A 17,198-nucleotide genomic window follows, 5' to 3' on the forward strand; every position below is an offset into this window, starting at 1 on the left:
GGTGCAGGGGCCTCGCGCACAGGGCGACTTCTGTCCGCTCCAGCTGAGGCTCACAGGAGGGACCGTGCACCAGGGCTGCTGCCCCTGGGGGCTTTCTCTCAGAAGGGACCAGAGATCCTGATCTCCATGTGAAAATGCCAATTAAATAACAACTTGCAACAAATTAAATAGTAATACTAAAAATATGAGACACACACACCTCTGGGCAGATCTGGTCTGCAGTTTGTCTGCCTGCGTCCTGTGTTCTCAACCCCTGGTGCAGTCACACCAGAGCAGTCACGTGTGCTGGGCCAGCCTCTTTTTTTTTTTGACAGGCAGAGTGGACAGTGAGAGAGAGAGACAGAGAGAAAGGTCTTCATTTTGCCGTTGGTTCACCCCCCAATGGCCGCCACGGGCAGTGTGCTGCGGCCAGCGCACTGCGCTGATCCGATGGCAGGAGCCAGGTACTTATCCTGGTCTCCCATGGGGTGCAGGGCCCAAGTACTTGGGCCATCCTCCACTGCACTCCTGGGCCACAGCAGAGAGCTGGCCTGGAAGAGGGGCAACCGGGACAGAATCCGGCGCCGCGACCGGGACTAGAACCTGGTGTGCCGGCGCCGCTAGGCAGAGGATTAGCCTCGTGAGCCGTGGCGCCGGCCACCAGCCTCTTCCCACAGCGGCCTCACCAGACTTCACCACTGACAGCACCGCCCAGGCTGCCCCACACACGGCTGTTGCGTTGTCTGAGCTCGGCCTCTGCTTGGCTGGCCTCTTCCTGTGTTGTTTGTTACTTGAAAGTAGACGTCCAGGCTGGGCACGTGCCCTGCAGCTACGTCACTGGTTGAGATGCCTGCATCCCATATCTGAGGCACAAGTCAAGTCTCAGCTCTGCCCTGATTCCAGCTTCCTGATGTGCACCCCGGGAAGCACCAGTGATACCGTAAGGAGCCGGGTACCTGTGAGCCACGTGGAAACCGAGAGGAGCTCTGGGCTCCTGGCTCCAGCCGGCCCAGCCGCGGCTGCTGCAGCCATTTGGGGAGTGAACCAACAGAAGGGGGCCCTTCCCCATTCCCTCTCCCTCCCAAATAAATAAACAGCTTCAATTTTAAACGTGACATTCACCCCCTTTAACCTTGCCACATCAGGCCGGGATGCCAGCGGCATCCTCGTGTTCTGGCGCCCCACTGTCACGCACGCCCGCTCCAGGAAGCGGATGTTTGTGGATGACCACATTTCCCGGCTTGCTAACTTCGCACTGTCCCTCATCTGTAACACAGACCCGCAGCGCAGTGTCCCACAGAGGCAGGTCTCAGCTGACTCCTGCGAGATTCTCCGGGGACCACAGCGCTTTCTGCCCTGTGACCGAGTGGCTGCCGAGTGACAACTCTGCTGACGGAGGGCGCCTCCCCGGGGGCGCAGTGACTGTGCCACATTCTCGAGGATGCCCCAGGGAGGTCAAGGCCAGGACACAGCTCTGTGGGCAACTCCACTCATCTCGGAGTCACAGCAAAACTTACTGCCAACACTGACACTGACGTCCTAACAAACACTTGTCGGCCACTTTAATTAAATCGCACCAGGATCCGAGCAAGGTCTGGGCTCCCTAAAATGTCTGAACGCAGCCCTGGTCTTGGTGATCTGCAGACACCGCTGTGCTCCTCTGAAGAGGGGGCAATAACTGGCTGCAAGAAGCCCCACCTGCACGAAGTGACAGACGTGACAGCTGAGCGAGACATCATCTCCCAAAACACTGTACCGACCAGACCGGGCCGTGAGACGGAGACGACCAGGCAGGAGGCGACAATGGGGTCCATGAGCTTGGACTTGCCTCTCTGGGAAAAGTGCTCCAGGGAGGGGACTAAGGCTGCCTCCAGCCGGGGCTCCACCCAGGCTCTCAGAAGGTCATGAAAGGCCCAGGCAACAACAGAGCCCAGGCTGTCATAAACACCCGTGCCCTCAGCAGTGTCTCCTTTCTGGGAGGACTCAGCGATGGTCGCAGACGTGCAGGGTCCAAGGCCAGCTCTGGCCACGCACCACCAGTACCTCTCACCTCCGCAGATCACCTCCTAGGACTCCGCCCAGCCCTTGCTAAATCCCAGGCCTGGAGTTCAGCGCTGCATCCTGAATACCAGGACAGCCAGGAGCCGCAGGGCAGGGCCTGCACTCCCTCCATCTGCAAGGGAATCCGCGTCCCAAGCCCAGGAAGTGAGCTCCCCCAGAGCCTGTTTCCTGTGTTATTTTTTAACCAGGACTCAAATGCCCCATGGCTTCTTTATCTGACGCTCTCTGAATGAAGACCCAGCCTCCCGCAGGTTGCCAGGAGGAGAAATGGACCCCAGAGCTCTCCCACAACTGGGAAACCCCTAGAGGCTTTTCTGTCTGCCGGAGAACCACGTTTCAGGTCCGGAGACCACGTTTCAGACCACATCCAAACAGCAGTCCACAGAACGTGGAGGATGGATCGTGGCCTTGTTGTAGTTTTCTACAACACAGCAACAACTGAAGGGAGACAGGGATGTTCCAAAGACAGAAGGCCTTTCTCCGCAAGCTCTCAGCTGCCAATGTGCCAGAACATATGGGCAGAAGCCATCAGCGTGGAGCTTCGACGAGCACCCAAAAAGAGCGTGGAAAGAAACACACCCATGGCTGCTTCTCCACAGAGTCTGGAGGCAAAAATGCTGCCACCACAGTGAAGACGCCACAGAAACGCCCCGTGGTCGAATTCCCAGACTGAACTGTCTCCCTCCGGTTCTACTCAAAGCTCCGTGGGACACGATGAGCTTTTTAAAACTTGTAATGCCATCGATTTTAATGCACGTGAACAAACAGCTACCACATGCAGCTGGTGGCTCTCTTGTCTTGCCGCGAGGCAAAATCAGTTTTTAAATTTGGAAACCTGCACTTGTTGGCACCACACCCTAACCCACCGAGCTAACCGGCCACCTCCAAAAAGCAAAGCACCTGAAGAAGACACTGAGTAAATAATATTGACAGGCACACAGAGTTGAGAAAGCTGAGAAGGTAGTGCACGAACTCCTGAACTTAGGAAAATGTTGTCCTTCGAGGAAAGATGGAGGGAGGGAGAGCGAGGGAGAGGGACGAAGGCAGAGAGAGAGAAGAGAATGGACTGTCATTTCCATTTGAGAGCAGGGGTCTGGCTCCCTTTCTCAGGGAGGGGGACCCAGCACTGCGGGCTGCAGCCTGCTGGTCCTGCAGACTCTGCGGTCAGCCACGCACTCCTCTGTGGGGTCAGTGTGGCTCCGGGCCTCCCAGCACAGGACGCTCAGACACAGCAAGGCTCTGGGACCGGGGGAGCCACGCGAGGGCGGTCCGGAGACAGGGTCCTGTTCTACCTTGATGACGTCTTCATCCGCAGACCTGCACTCCACGGACTCCGACACGTGCACCACGGAGCCGTCCTCTTGGACGCCCACGACTCTCACAGGAACTGACACAGGCTTGCCAGTGAGGATGGCGGTGTTCAGAAGCTCCGTGTCCTGAACAGGAGAGAAGAGGACACGGGTCAGCAAGCACACAGCTCAGGGGACAGTGGGCGAGAGCAGCAATGCAGCAACCTGCCACCAGGGTGTCAGACCCGCAGCCGGACGCTGGGCCTCGCCTCAGGCCCCTGGGCGCTGACCTCCACCCCCACCCCACCCCAACACCCCACAAGTGCTTCTCCATGTTTGCCAAATCTGGGCCTCAGGTTCGTTTGGGAAGGGACGGCCTGTTTCTCTGGGTTTATTAACGTAAATTAACATAATGAACATTGCCTTCATTCTGGTTTCAAATTAGGAAAGACAACAGCACAAAGAAGAGAAGCAGCCACACCCTGTGAACCCCACACCCCGGGGCTGAGCACCAGGCCCCAGAGGGTCCCTCCAAGGCTCGCTCGCAGGGGTCTTCCTTCTCCTGATGCCCCGGGGCTCTCGGTCCTAGCCTCGAGATTTCCCCCACCGCCACACCACACTCCACTGTCAGTCTTACCCCATCGCCATGCCCACTCTCTTCACCAGTCTGAGCTCGCCTAACTCAGACTCTTTCCCTCCTGGGCTAAAACACCCTGCAAGGATCCTACTGTCCAAACCTACGCACAAGGTGAGCTGACCCCGCCCGTCCCCCCAGCTCCCCCTCATCCCTCAGGGCCCATCAGCAGCATCTGAACCAGGTCACTGCCCCCGTGTCTGGGCTCCCTGACCTGCTGCCTAGTGACCACATGAAGATCTGATGAACCAAGCCGTGTACACAGCTTAGAGCGGGTGCACACGAGCAGCACGCACTTGGTAGAGAGGGCTGCCAGCACAGTGCTCTACGACATCATCTCAGTGAATGACGAGGTTCCCAGGGGTCTGACGGGGAGGCTACTTCCCCATGTGGCCGAAGAGGAGGCGTCAGCCAGAGCTGGTAGGCAACAGGCAAGACAGCTCAGCAATGCGAGTCCACGGACATTCAGCAGCTGGCTACATCAGGATCCAGACGTTCGGCAGTGGGCTGCACCAGGAACCACAGATGTTCGGCAACAGGCTGCACCAGGATCCAGACATTCGGCAGTGGGCTGCACCAGGATCCACAGACATTCGGCAGCGGGCTGCACCAGGATCCAGACATTCGACAACAGGCTGCACCAGGATCCACAGACATTCGGCAGCGGGCTGCACCAGGATCCACAGACATTCGGCAGCGGGCTGCACCAGGATCCACAGACATTCGGCAGTGGGCTGCACCAGGATCCAGACGTTCGGCAGTGGGCTGCACCAGGATCCACAGACATTCGGCAGCGGGCTGCACCAGGATCCAGACATTCGGCAGTGGGCTGCACCAGGATCCACAGACATTCGGCAGCGGGCTGCACCAGGATCCACGAGACAGGACACCATTTCACTGCTCCTGTCACATGTGGAGGGCTCACTCCAGCTCAGGCACTCAGGGTTCCAAAATCAGCCCCTCACTCTCTATCTCAAATTTAGAAAAGGTTAAGAGATGCAGTCAATCTTTAATAATAATAAATAATGTCTAAGTCTTGGCTATTATGGGACAGGCCATGTCCTAAGAGCTTTACTTGTAATTAATTGCACATTCCATTTTCTAAGCACCCTCCTGAGACAGCTGCTAGTACTATTCCCACTGTATAGAAGATTCGTCTCTCAGTGCTTTTTTTTTTTTTTTTTTTTTTGGACAGGCAGAGTTAGACAGTGAGAGAGAGACAGAGGAAAAGTTCTTCCTTCTGTTGATGGCTGCTACGGCCAGCATGCTGTGCCGATCTGAAGCCAGGAACCAGGTGCTTCCTCCTGGTCTCCCATGCGGGTGCAGGGCCCAACCTCCACTGCCCTCCCGGGCCACAGCAGAGAGATGACTGGAAGAGGAGCAACTGGGACAGAATATGGCACCCCAACCGGGACTAGAACTCGGGGTGCCAGCGCCACAGGCAGAGGATTAGCCAAGTGAGCCGCAGTGCCGGCTTCTCAGTCCTTTTAAACCTGGAAATAGTGGCTTCTTGTCAAGAGAAGACATGAACTCCACGTCCACATCATCTAGGAACTGGAAGATGTAATCTTGATACTGTGGCTCTCCTCTGGTCAGAACCCTGAACAGAGAAATCCATGACTCCGACTCCGACTTCTCCAGTCTCACCAGCGATGCAATCCATGCACATTCATGCATTCTGACACGCAGGGCACACACGAAGCACGGGACCTGCTGCAGACGCTGAGGTAAGCGCTAAGGCGGGACGAGGACGCACAGGCGGGGACAAAGACAACAGGAACAAGGGACAAAAACTGCCCCCTGCTTCCAGGACACACCGCCAAACTCAGGTCCGTAACACAACTGAAAAAGACCCACGCGGAAGTTTCCTGAGTGCTGCAGGCAGGCGCTAATTTCACCTGCCAGGCCTCCTTCCGCCTCTTTGAGCGCCAGGACTTCTTCCCTCCTTTGAGTCCCATTCCTGCTCAGTGCAGCTTTGGGTCGCGCAGGCTGCGGGCCGTCCAATCAGCTTCCTGGAAGGGCACATAGCCTAAGTAAGGTCCATCAAGACGTGGCGATACTTTGTCCACAAAGACTGACTCAAGTGAGGCCCAAATGAAGGAAACCAGAGGCAAGTGTAGAGAGAAACCAGTGTCTGAAAAGGGTCTCTGGGCTCCTGAGTCTGTTCAACTTGGAAATTTGGGTGTGCAAAGTAAACTGTTGCCTTCAACCTGCTTGTCACTTGCAACTGAAAGTGTAAATTAAGAGGACAGGCAATGTGCTGATCCCCTGGGAGAGAGGCTGACCGTCACCTGCACGCTGACCCCCAGGAGGGACAGGCTGAGTGACACCTGCACACTGACCCCCAGGAGGGACAGGCTGAGTGCTGCCTGCACGCTGACCCCCAGGAGGGACAGGCTGAGTAACACCTGCACGCTGACCCCCAAGAGGGACAGGCTGAGCCACCTGCACACTGACCCCCAGGAGGGACAGGCTGAGCAACACCTGCACGCTGACCCCCAGGAGAGACAGGCTGAGTGCTGCCTGCACACTGATCCCCAGGAGGGACAGGCTGAGCAACACCTGCACGCTGACCCCCAGGAGAGACAGGCTGAGTGACACCTGCATGCTGACCCCCAGGAGGGACAGGCTGAGTGTTGCCTGCACACTGACCCCCAGGAGGGACAGGCTAAGCGACACCTGCACACTGACCCCCAGGAGAGACAGGCTGAGTGCTGCCTGCACACTGATCCCCAGGAGGGACAGGCTGACCGTCACCTGCACGCTGACCCCCAGGAGAGACAGGCTGAGTGACACCTGCACACTGACCCCCAGGAGGGACAGGCTGAGTGTTGCCTGCACGCTGACCCCCAGGAGGGACAGGCTGACCATCACCTGCACGCTGACCCCCAGGAGGGACAGGCTGAGTGACACCTGCACGCTGACCCCCAGGAGGGACAGGCTGAGTGACACCTGCATGCTGACCCCCAGGAGGGACAGGCTGAGTGTTGCCTGCACACTGACCCCCGGGAGGGACAGGCTGAGTGACACCTGCACACTGACCCCCAGGAGAGACAGGCTGAGTGACACCTGCATGCTAACCCCCAGGAGGGACAGGCTGAGTGACACCTGCACGCTGACCCCCAGGAGGGACAGGCTGAGTGACACCTGCATGCTGACTCCCAGGAGAGACAGGCTGAGTGCTGCCTGCACACTGATCCCCAGGAGGGACAGGCTGACCGTCACCTGCACGCTGACCCCCAGGAGAGACAGGCTGAGTGACACCTGCACGCTGACCCCCAGGAGGGACAGGCTGAGTGACACCTGCACGCTGACCCCCAGGAGGGACAGGCTGAGTGACACCTGCACACTGACCCCCAGGAGGGACAGGCTGAGTGACACCTGCATGCTGACCCCCAGGAGGGCAGGCTGAGTGACACCTGTACGCTGACCCCCAGGAGGGACAGGCTGAGTGCTGCCTGCACGCTGACCCCCAGGAGGGACAGGCTGAGTGACACCTGCACACTGACCCCCAGGAGGGACAGGCTGAGTCACCTGCACACTGACCCCCAGGAGGGACAGGCTGAGCTGCCTGCACGCTGGGGAGGCTCTCAGCACGGCAGAGTCCCCACCCTGCCTTTCAAGGCAGGTGACCTCATTTTTCATGACAACACTTCTTCACTGCCCCAGGCCTGTGATTTTTTTATACATAATTTACAGCCTCATTTCTCTCTTCAGCCTCTTCGTGTGTGGATGAGTTTTTTGCACTTTTGTCCCCAGCGTCCATCCACAGCCTCTCCAAAATGCTGAAGGCCATCCCTTCCAACCTGCGGCGCACTGAGGAGTGAGGTGCCATGCTAAACATGGTGCCAAAGCAGCCTCCTGGCTGCTGAGGCTGCGACGAAGTCGCCGTCTGCCAGAAGGCCAGTCTTTCACTCTGCTCCAAGCACAAGCTCTAGACTTGACGCCTTGGAAGCATTTGCATTCTTTGTGAAGATGCAGGCACACGAGTGCTGCATGCCAGAGTGATGTCAGTGGAAATGGCAGAGGGAGAGCACCAAAAAACTCTCTTCTCCAAAAGAGCAGCAAGAAAACTGGCCATGTCAAAGTGGGTTTTTTCAGAGCTCTAGAAATAAACAGCAGGCGTATGACCAGGAGAGCAGTCATCCAAGAAGCCTGGCTCACTCAGTAAGAACACTCTGAAGCGACCCGTTCCTTCCTCCGGCGCTCTGGTGGCTTTGCAAAACAGCAGCCCCTATTCTCACCGAAACCTGGCAGCGCGGGAGCCATTGGAGAGAGCAGATCAGAGCTGGAGACCTTTCAAAACCTCGTTCTCAACCTCGTTCTCAAGTAATTGTTGCTTGGTGGGTTCCTGAAGCCCCCATCGGCAAGGCTGTCCCTGTTTGACCCGGCTGCTCATGCAGTGTGGAAAGTCTTCTCCCTAGAGAGGTTTGTCAAAAACAATTGCAACCCATTGTTGAACTTCCTGGCTGCCTGAAACAGTGTATAGCAGTTGAATCAAAAAGATGGGGCCCTGGAGGGGCCATGCCACGTTCCTGGGCACCTGTGAGACAGACACAGGGCGGCACACAGGCCCAGGGCTGTGCTCATACCCAGCACAGACCAGAGCAGACCGAAACTCTCACCTCGGGCTGACTTGGAGACTGTGAACGCTAAGGCAGGTTCCAGGAGGTAACACCCGTCAGCTCCCGGTTTACAGCCAGTGAGTCGCAGCGGCTCTCCTAGAGGCAGGGAGCTCTACGGAAGGCAATGGCCACAGCGCCTTCCTTGGTGGGAATCCGGAAGTACAGCGGATTTGAACTCTCAGAGGTGACAGGCAGGTCAAAGGAAATCTGAGGTGAAGCCCCCGTGTGACAGAGCTGTGTGCCAGCACCACGAGTCAGCCCACAGTGGGGTGCTCCAGTGGACACCAGAGGTTGGCCCAGGCTTCCCTGGCTCATAGTTTTAGACACTGACAGTCCAAGACTGGGCAAGCCCATGCACTCGGCCTCTGGCAAGGACCTCACAACACGGCACAGGAACAGAAAGGACAACAACCACGTGTGCAAGGGTCCAAAGACTCGAACGGAGCTTGCTTTAAAACAAGGCACTCACCAGATCCAACCCAGCCCCACAAAAACCGTATTCACACACAGCGTAAAAAAAATGAAATCCGGTCATTTGCAACAAAATGGAGGAATCTGGAAAACATCGTGTTGAGTAAAATAAGCCAGCCCCAAAGGATAAATATCATCAGTTCTCCCTGATCTGTGACAACTAACAGAGCACCTAAAAGGGAACCTGTAGAAGTGAAACCGACACCATGAGACACAATGACTTGATCAGCCCTTGTCCTGACTGTCGAGGAACAGCTTACTATTTTATTCTTTTTAGTATTTTCTTTTTCATTGGTTGAACTCTTCAATTAACACAGAATCATTCTTAGGTGTTTAAATCCAATTGAAAATTGATCCTTGTTAAAATAATAATAATAAGAATAAAATAATGGGAATAAGAGAGGGAGGAGATATATAGTTCAGCACATGTTCCCTCGGACTTACCCCTAAGGGTAAAGCTAAAAACTTGCCATGGGACTCTAAATCCCATTAAGTTGGCAGGTACCAATGCCATCTGACTAGCTAAAGTGATCAGTTTAAGTTCATAACTAATCATAAAGATAGGATTAAATGTCAAAGGAATCACATAAATATGACCAGTATCTGCTAATAATAACTGATAGAATTAGAAAGGATAGACCGATCCAACATGGGAGGCAGGATACACAGCAGACTCATAGAATGACAAATGCCCTAAATAGCACTCTGGCCTCAGAATCAGTCCTTAAGGCATTCAAATCTGCCTAAAAAGCCCATGAGAGTATCTCAGGCATGGAAAGCCAAGACATTGTGGCAAAAAAATGACCTAAATGAAAGATCTCTGTGAGTGAGACCCCAGCAGAAAGAAGGGGCCATCAAAGGAGGAGGTACCTTTCTCTGAAGGGAGGAGAGAACTTCTACTTTGATTATGGCCCTGTCTACTTACTGATGGAGTCTGTGGACTCAAGAAGCTTCCATAGCCTTGGCAGCTCATGACAAGAGCCTCAGGTGATTACTGATGTCATAAATAAGAGTGTCAATTGTTAAATCAACAAAAGGAGTCACTGTGCACTTACTCCCCATGTAGGACTTCTGTCCATAATGTGTTGTACTATGAGAATTAACAGTAAAACTAGTCTTCAAACAGTACTTTATACTTTGTGTGTCTGTGTGGGTGCAAACTGTTGAAATCTTCACTTAGTATAGAGTTGATCTTTTGTATCTAAAGATAATTAAAGATGAATCTTAATGAAGAATGGGATGAGAAAGGGAGTAGGAGTTGGGATGGTTTGGGGGTGGGAAGGTGGGTATGGGGGATGAACTGCTATAATCCAAAAGCTGTACCTATGAAATTTATATTTATTAAATAAAAGCTTTCTATAAAAGAAGTGTTAAGCCCTTCTGAGAGCAGTGCCCCCATGACCCAATTGCCTGGCACCACCGCTCAGAGATGCACTGCCTCTCAATACCACCACATTGCAGACGAAGCTTCCAGCACATGAACCTTCAGGGACTTGCTCAGGCCATTTGCAAGCCACAGCAACCACGCTCAGTGAAGGAGATGATAATACCTCTCATAGAACGCAGCATCTGCTATGTGTCAGACACTGTGACGAGGCTGCCCATGTCACGTGATTCTCGTGATAAATTACTGAGCTTGACTGCATGATCATCTTTTCTTCATAAGGAAGAACACTGGAAACAAGGGACCCCTGATTGATAAAGAGGAGCACACAGACATCCCACACTCGGTGCCCTCACTCAGAGAAATGCTCACCAACGCCATCTGCTCGCTACAGCATCACGGCAAACAGCTGGGGCATGGCCCAGTCATCGTGGCACATGCACACGGTAGGAAATGTTGTGTGGCATGGGGTGGGCATTGGGCCTGGCAGGTGAGCCGTCACCTGGGATGGCCACATCCCGTATCAGGGTGCCCAGGTTCAAGTCCCAGCTCCACTCCTGGCTCACGTGCACCCTGAGAGAGCCGTACGTTAGTGAGACACGAGATGAAATCTGAGTAAGGCCTGGAGTGAGATAATTCACTGCCTGGACGTTCATTTCCTGATTTTGAAATTTCACTCTACTCACGTGGGAGCTTTAGAAGGGGGACATATATACAGAGAAAGGATCATCATGTGTGTAACTTACTCCCAAACATTGCATTAAAGTAATAGTAACGAGTGTTTACATTGAGAGAGAATATTAATGTTTGAGGGATTCTGGTGAAGGTAATGGGAAATGCATGTTTTCAGACTCTGATGAAACAACAACAACAAAAAAAAACACACGACAAAGATGAATCGGTGAATAAGTGCACACAGAAACAGGATGTGGTAACTGCCTAACCAACATAATTAATGGCACAACTAATTTTTTAAACACTTGGATAAGTTGCCAGGCCCTGTGCCAAGTGATTTACATGTGCAATCTACCAACAACGTTGCATATTTATAACAATATACAGTCTGATATGCATGCCCATCTGGTAACCAACAAAACACTAAAACAATAGTGAATGCCACGTGGCACGGGCTCCGTAGATGTCATCTGGTCTTATTAATATCTCAGCTAATCCTCTGGCGTCCCTACTGAAGGGTTGCTATTTTTATCGTCATTTTACAAATGAGGGGACTGCAGTTAAAAAGCATTCAGGATTTTGGCCAGAATTGCACCGCTGCTAAGCAACAGAGCCGGGGTGGAAACGAAGGCTGTTGGTGCCAGAGCCCAACTCCCTGGCTGCCGGGGAGCTCTCTCCCAGCTCCACCCCTGTAAAATGAACCTAACAACCCATGTTTCCAGAAAGGCTTCAGGAGGACAGAAAGAGTTACAGAGACCTCGAAGACTTCTAAAGGTGCATCAACAGCCAAGCCACCCCTAAGCCCGGGCCATGAGCGGGGGTGGCTGCCGACGCACCCATCCCGGCAGCTGCCCCAGACTGGGAGAATCCGGGCCCGTGCTCGGCCTGGCTGTCCGCTGGCTCCCCTGCTCTGTGGCACAGGGCTGTCGCCAGCCTCATAACAGGGATCCAATTCAGCCCCCATTGTGCTCTCAGACCCTGGACCGCTGACTGTCAGAGCTGCAAGGCAGATGCGAGCGGCGCTCAGAGATAAGCGGGGACGCTGGCTCCAGCCGAAATAATGAGCCCAGCCCCACTGCTGAGCGTTGTACAACTCTGAAACCGGCCCCGCTCCCCACACTTGACGGCTATTTTTAGACACTGATAATTTATTACCCACAAGGCAGTGATTTCAAACTCAGCTCTTTATGAGCCCTTGAATAGCACAAAGAAAATTATTTCCAATAGAATAGCACTCCGGAGTTAATAACATGAGTTCTGTTGAGGCGCTTCAGATGTCCCCCGGGGGCAGCTGTGCAGGGAAGACACAAAGGCTCTGTAGACAGAGTTTCTATCAGCCTCGCCCGGGGCCCACGGTGCGTTCACGGACACCGGCCACCAGCAGCAGGGAGGGGGCAGGCGCTCCTCAACCGGTGTGACTGCAGCTCACCCACAGGGAAGACAGCTGTGCAGTGGGTCTTACAGCCGAGCTCATCTCCACGGCCAGCACGCCGGAACTCAAAGCAGTGAGTCCTACAGCTCTCTCCACATCTGGCGGTTCTGCAGGGAGTGGGGACCGAGCCAACGAAACCCGAGAGACTGTGAACTCCCCAGGACAAGGACTGTGTTTCCGGCTTTTCTGTTGCACTCCTGGCTACAGTAAGATCCCAGATGCTGTGGAATGCAGGCTGAGCATCCAACAGTGACGGCGGCAGCATCCACGGAGCCTCCCTCCCTCCTCTGTCTCATCACTCTCATCACGACGGTACTGGCAACGAGGCTCCCGTTACCCTTTTACACACAGTGAGCGCGCTCCCTCCTTCCCCCGTCACTGTGGCCTGGTCCAGACAGGAGCCACGAGCCAGCAAGTCCTTCTCTGAAAGAATCTGCAGGGGGCTCAGGAGAGCCCAGCCTCCCGACTTCTCTGCAGAAAGCTTGGGGAGCAAGCGGAGAGGCAGGTCTTGGCCACGGGCTGCCAGTCGAGTGGCAGGCCGAGGGAGGCGGAGGGGAGAGGCAGATGGAGCTTCCTGGACCTCCGGTGCTGGCTCCAGTCCTGTCCTTACGCTGTGCTCCTTTGCAGCTCTTGGATTCCAGATGCAATTCTTGTGTCTGCACAGAGTTCCCCTTGGGGGTCCACCAGCCCTAGTGGTTTCTGCTACTCGGCCCAGGAAAGTGTCACTTGAAGAGTTCTAAAGACGTCAGCACCCTTGGCATCCCAAGTGCCACAGGGACTCCAGGGACGCTGACTAAGGGGTCTACGTGTTGCACAGGCGCTCCAGAGTGGCAAGGGGGCCTCGTTTGTATGCAGTGTTCTACTGCAGCAGCCAGAGGGGACAGCAGATGCCCCTTCCCACCAGGATCCTGCAGGCCAACATGGAGACCCTGGATGGAGAATCAAGAGACCTAGCTGCTGCCACCAACTTCTAGTGACCTGAGCCAATGACCTCTCCTGTGATACGAGGCAATACTGCCAAACCTGTTGGCACCCCAGGGAGTGGAAGTGCTTTGGAAAGAATCACTACTGCAGAGAAAGCCATCATGATATTGCCGAGTGTCTGGGAGAGAGGCCTGTCAGGGAACGCCTGGTAGAGCAGGAGTGGCAACACAGCTGTGAGGCAACACAGAGTGAAGCGTTACAACCGCACCCACCTTCCAAAAGAGGAGACTGAGGCTCAGAGACGTGAAGCGGCTGCCTGAGGCCACCCACCTGGTGGGCTGCTGCCCTTGGATCCACCCCACTCCCAAGCACGTACTCCCAACCAGTGGCACAGAGCGCCTGACGGGAACCCCGCGGGCAAGGACAGGTGGCTGTGGCACCCAACGTGGGAGGCAGAGTGCGATGGTCTTTGCTGCGCTGGTCCCCGAGTAGGAGTGTGCCACGTCACGGTGAAGAGAGCTCGGGGACCTGAGGCAGTTCCAGAGAGTAAGAAAGAGGCAAAGGCACCGCGGTATGCTCTAGTACCCAGCACCCCCACACACACACAGAGACTGACGGGAGCTGATGTCTATCAGGCGCTCCGTGGGGAAGGAAGCCCTGGCTCTGGGCCAGCAGGGAGGTGTGGCGGATCCTGTGGACAAGCCTCACAACACAGAAGACAAGCCAGAGCTGGAACACTCAGCTTACACAGAAGACAGAAAAAGGGAAAGAAACACAGGTTGGAACAGAGATAGACGAGGGAACAGGATGGGGCAGGGCAAAAGACGGAGAAGGCAGAAGCTTAGCGACGATGCGGGGGAGTCACAGGGCCACACGGGACGTGCGTGGGCTCTCACGCAGGGTTAGCTCCTGGGTGCACTCACTCCCTGTGCTCCCCCTGTGCAGGTGGGCCCTGTCAGTCCGCACACCCCAGCTACAACGCTCAGTAACAACTCACTGCACATTCTCCTATTTCCTCCCTCTGCCTGTGAGCACGCCCTTCAAGACAACTGTAAAATTTAACACAACTTCCGCTTGCTGCTGGACCAGCAACCAAATGACATCTGTTCAATTAAACCTAAAACCTGAGCTGATGGCACCTCTGAAGAGAAGCTTAGCACCACCGAAATCCAAGCTCGCGATGATAACATGACTTACACAGGAGAGCTCCCTCTTGCGAAGTCAGTATGGAAGGCAGGAGCCTCTGCTGCTGCCATGGGGACCCGGATGAGCCGTGTGAGCGTGGCTGGAGGCACCTGCTAACTCCCAGTCCCCCCAGGAGCCCCGGAATGGAGGGATGGATGGACGGGGAGGAGGACAAGAAGATGGGGAGGGACACAGTAGGGAAAGAGGGGAGAGAACGAATGACTTTTAAAAGAGACAGAGGCAGAGAGGGACAGGGACAAGGGATGGAGCAGAGACAGTCAGCACAGGGAGAGCACACAGATGGCAGATGGAAGCGCCAGGAGAGGGAGAACAAGAGACTGAAACCTTGCAAGACACAGGGCTTTCTGCTAAAACAGCCAAGGTGCCTCGGCGCCCAGCGCGGGGCCTGCCTGTCCCAGCCCAGCCCTACTGACCCCCACCCAGTGACTTCAGTTGAAGTTCACTGAGCTCAGAATCACACACGCAGGGACACTGGGCAGCCCCCTGCCAGGGACGCCTGACGCCGTCCAGGGCGGCCTCCGGAGGAGACTCACTCTCCCTACAAAGACGTGCTCAACTCACGCTCAGAGCAGCGACAGCCACAGAAGTGAGAAATCTTAAAAATCCTCTACAGACTACTTCCAGTGTGCGGCCATTACTTGCATCTTGCGTGTTGTCCTCATTCAGTTCTCAAAACCTATGAGGAGGGACTCTTACTCCCATTTTACAGATGAGAAAGCCAAGGCACAGAATCCTCACCCCAAGATTATGGTACCAAGTGCTGGACCTAATGCCACACCCAGCATACCTTGTCCCAGAGCCTGAGCTGCTCGGTGTGTGAGGCTCAGCACAGGTCAGTGCTGTAACCAGGGGCACTCGGCACCCGGTGTGACGCACACACGTCAGCATCACTGACCCAGGCAGACTTCCTTCATGGGCTCTGCTGTGCATCACATCCACGTATTACTGTATTCTATCTTACGCGACGTAGCACAGTTAGGAAACTATAGGGCCTATTTGCTTGTTTTTCATCTGCCCCATCATTACAATTAATTATCAGAATACTGCTTCCACCTGTGAGCCGTTCCTAGCATTAGTCCACCTGCCAGAACTAGAAGTCCAGGAAAATGCAAGACACAGCTGTTTTCAGAGGTTAGAAAATACAGACAGACAGACATATAGTGAGCGCTGAATGCACAGGAAGTTCAGTTAATGCCCAACAGTCTTCCTCCGCTGTGCAGATGAAGGTCAAGTTCAGGGAGCTGACACAACTGGAACCCGAGCACAGAGCAGGGTGAAGGGAGTGCCACAGTCCTCGGCTCCACGGGAAGGAACCATCGGAAACAGGAAGCTGGCAGTTTCGGGAGCACACCCAGAGCCTGGAGTAGCCCAGGTCCCCACCCACCAGAGCAGACATGCCTCTGCTCTGCAGGGACCCCTGACAGGACCCTCAGAAGGGCTGTGCCTCACTGGTGGGGCTGCTCTGGACCTGCCCTGACCCAGCTGAAAGGCAGTTTTGAAAGCATCACACTGATCTGCAAGCCAGGAGAAAGTGGACGGTTACAGACTTTTACAGGAATGTAACAAAACCCAGTGTTCAACAACATAAAATCCACAATGTCCAGAGGCCAAGCAAAACCTAGCAGGCAAGAAGGAGAAAAGCCAGCAAGGACGGAGATGGCAGAGCAACACACAGAAGGAAAAAGCAATGTTTAGGGAGAAAAGACTCCAGCCAGACGACAGAGGAATGACTCCTGCGGCTCAGCCAGGTAAATGAAGACGCATGCCAACAGAGCCGCAGAAGCCTTCCAAAACCCGCAGACACCAGCCAGCCCACCAGCTCGGGGAAGAAGGAGCCAACGACCGCCCAGGCTCAGTCTCCCTCATCGGAAGTGCTTGGGGCCAGAAGATCTCCAATTTTCTTTTCATGCTGTGGAATAACTGCAAATTTTTTCATGATACTGGGAAAATATGTATTATGAAAAAAACTATACATCGATTTCCAAATTGTTTTGCACCTAATTAAACTCATACTTTTACTTCCTTTTTCCACAAACCTGTAAAAGTACCTTTGTGTATAATGAGATCTCCTGGGGATAGGACTCAAGTCTACACACAAAGTTCATTAATGATTTATACACGAGAGCCTCCCACAATATTTTCAGAGCACCGGAGTTTGGACTGTAAACCCATCACATCCGTGCAGGCGTGGGCCTCCCACTGGTGGCATCGCACTGGTGCTCAGACAGTTTTGGACTTTGCAGCGATTCAGATTTTGGGTTTTGGATTACAAACGCTCACCTGGATTTCCATACAAGGAAATATTCATCAACAAATGACTGACACAGGCAAAAACACACATGGGCCCCTGAATATGCCTACTGGAAAGAAGCCTACACGCAAACTGTATGACTGTACAAGCATGACCTTCTAAAAAAGGCCAAACTGTAGTGATAAAAAAAAAAAATAGAGCAGTAGCTGCCAGGGGCCGGGAGATGGAGAGCCGAGAGTCTACAGAGAGACAGAAAGGACTTGTGGG

The 17,198-nt window shown here is 54.3% G+C and overlaps 1 protein-coding gene across 4 annotated transcripts in view; it reads right to left on the reverse strand.

Moving 5' to 3' along the window:
• LOC103345010 (transmembrane protein 132B) overlaps positions 1-17,198 on the reverse strand; it is a 365,066-nt gene that overhangs the window by 56,974 nt on the left and 290,894 nt on the right. For all 4 annotated transcript variants that reach the window (XM_070066054.1, XM_070066052.1, XM_070066053.1 and 1 more), the window contains one exon: positions 3,333-3,476. In XM_070066054.1, coding sequence (XP_069922155.1) covers positions 3,333-3,476 — 144 coding nt within the window. The remainder of the gene's footprint in view (positions 1-3,332; positions 3,477-17,198) is intronic.

The sequence above is a fragment of the Oryctolagus cuniculus genome, chromosome 21, assembly GCF_964237555.1.
Source record: "Oryctolagus cuniculus chromosome 21, mOryCun1.1, whole genome shotgun sequence".
Classification (NCBI taxonomy): domain Eukaryota; kingdom Metazoa; phylum Chordata; class Mammalia; order Lagomorpha; family Leporidae; genus Oryctolagus; species Oryctolagus cuniculus.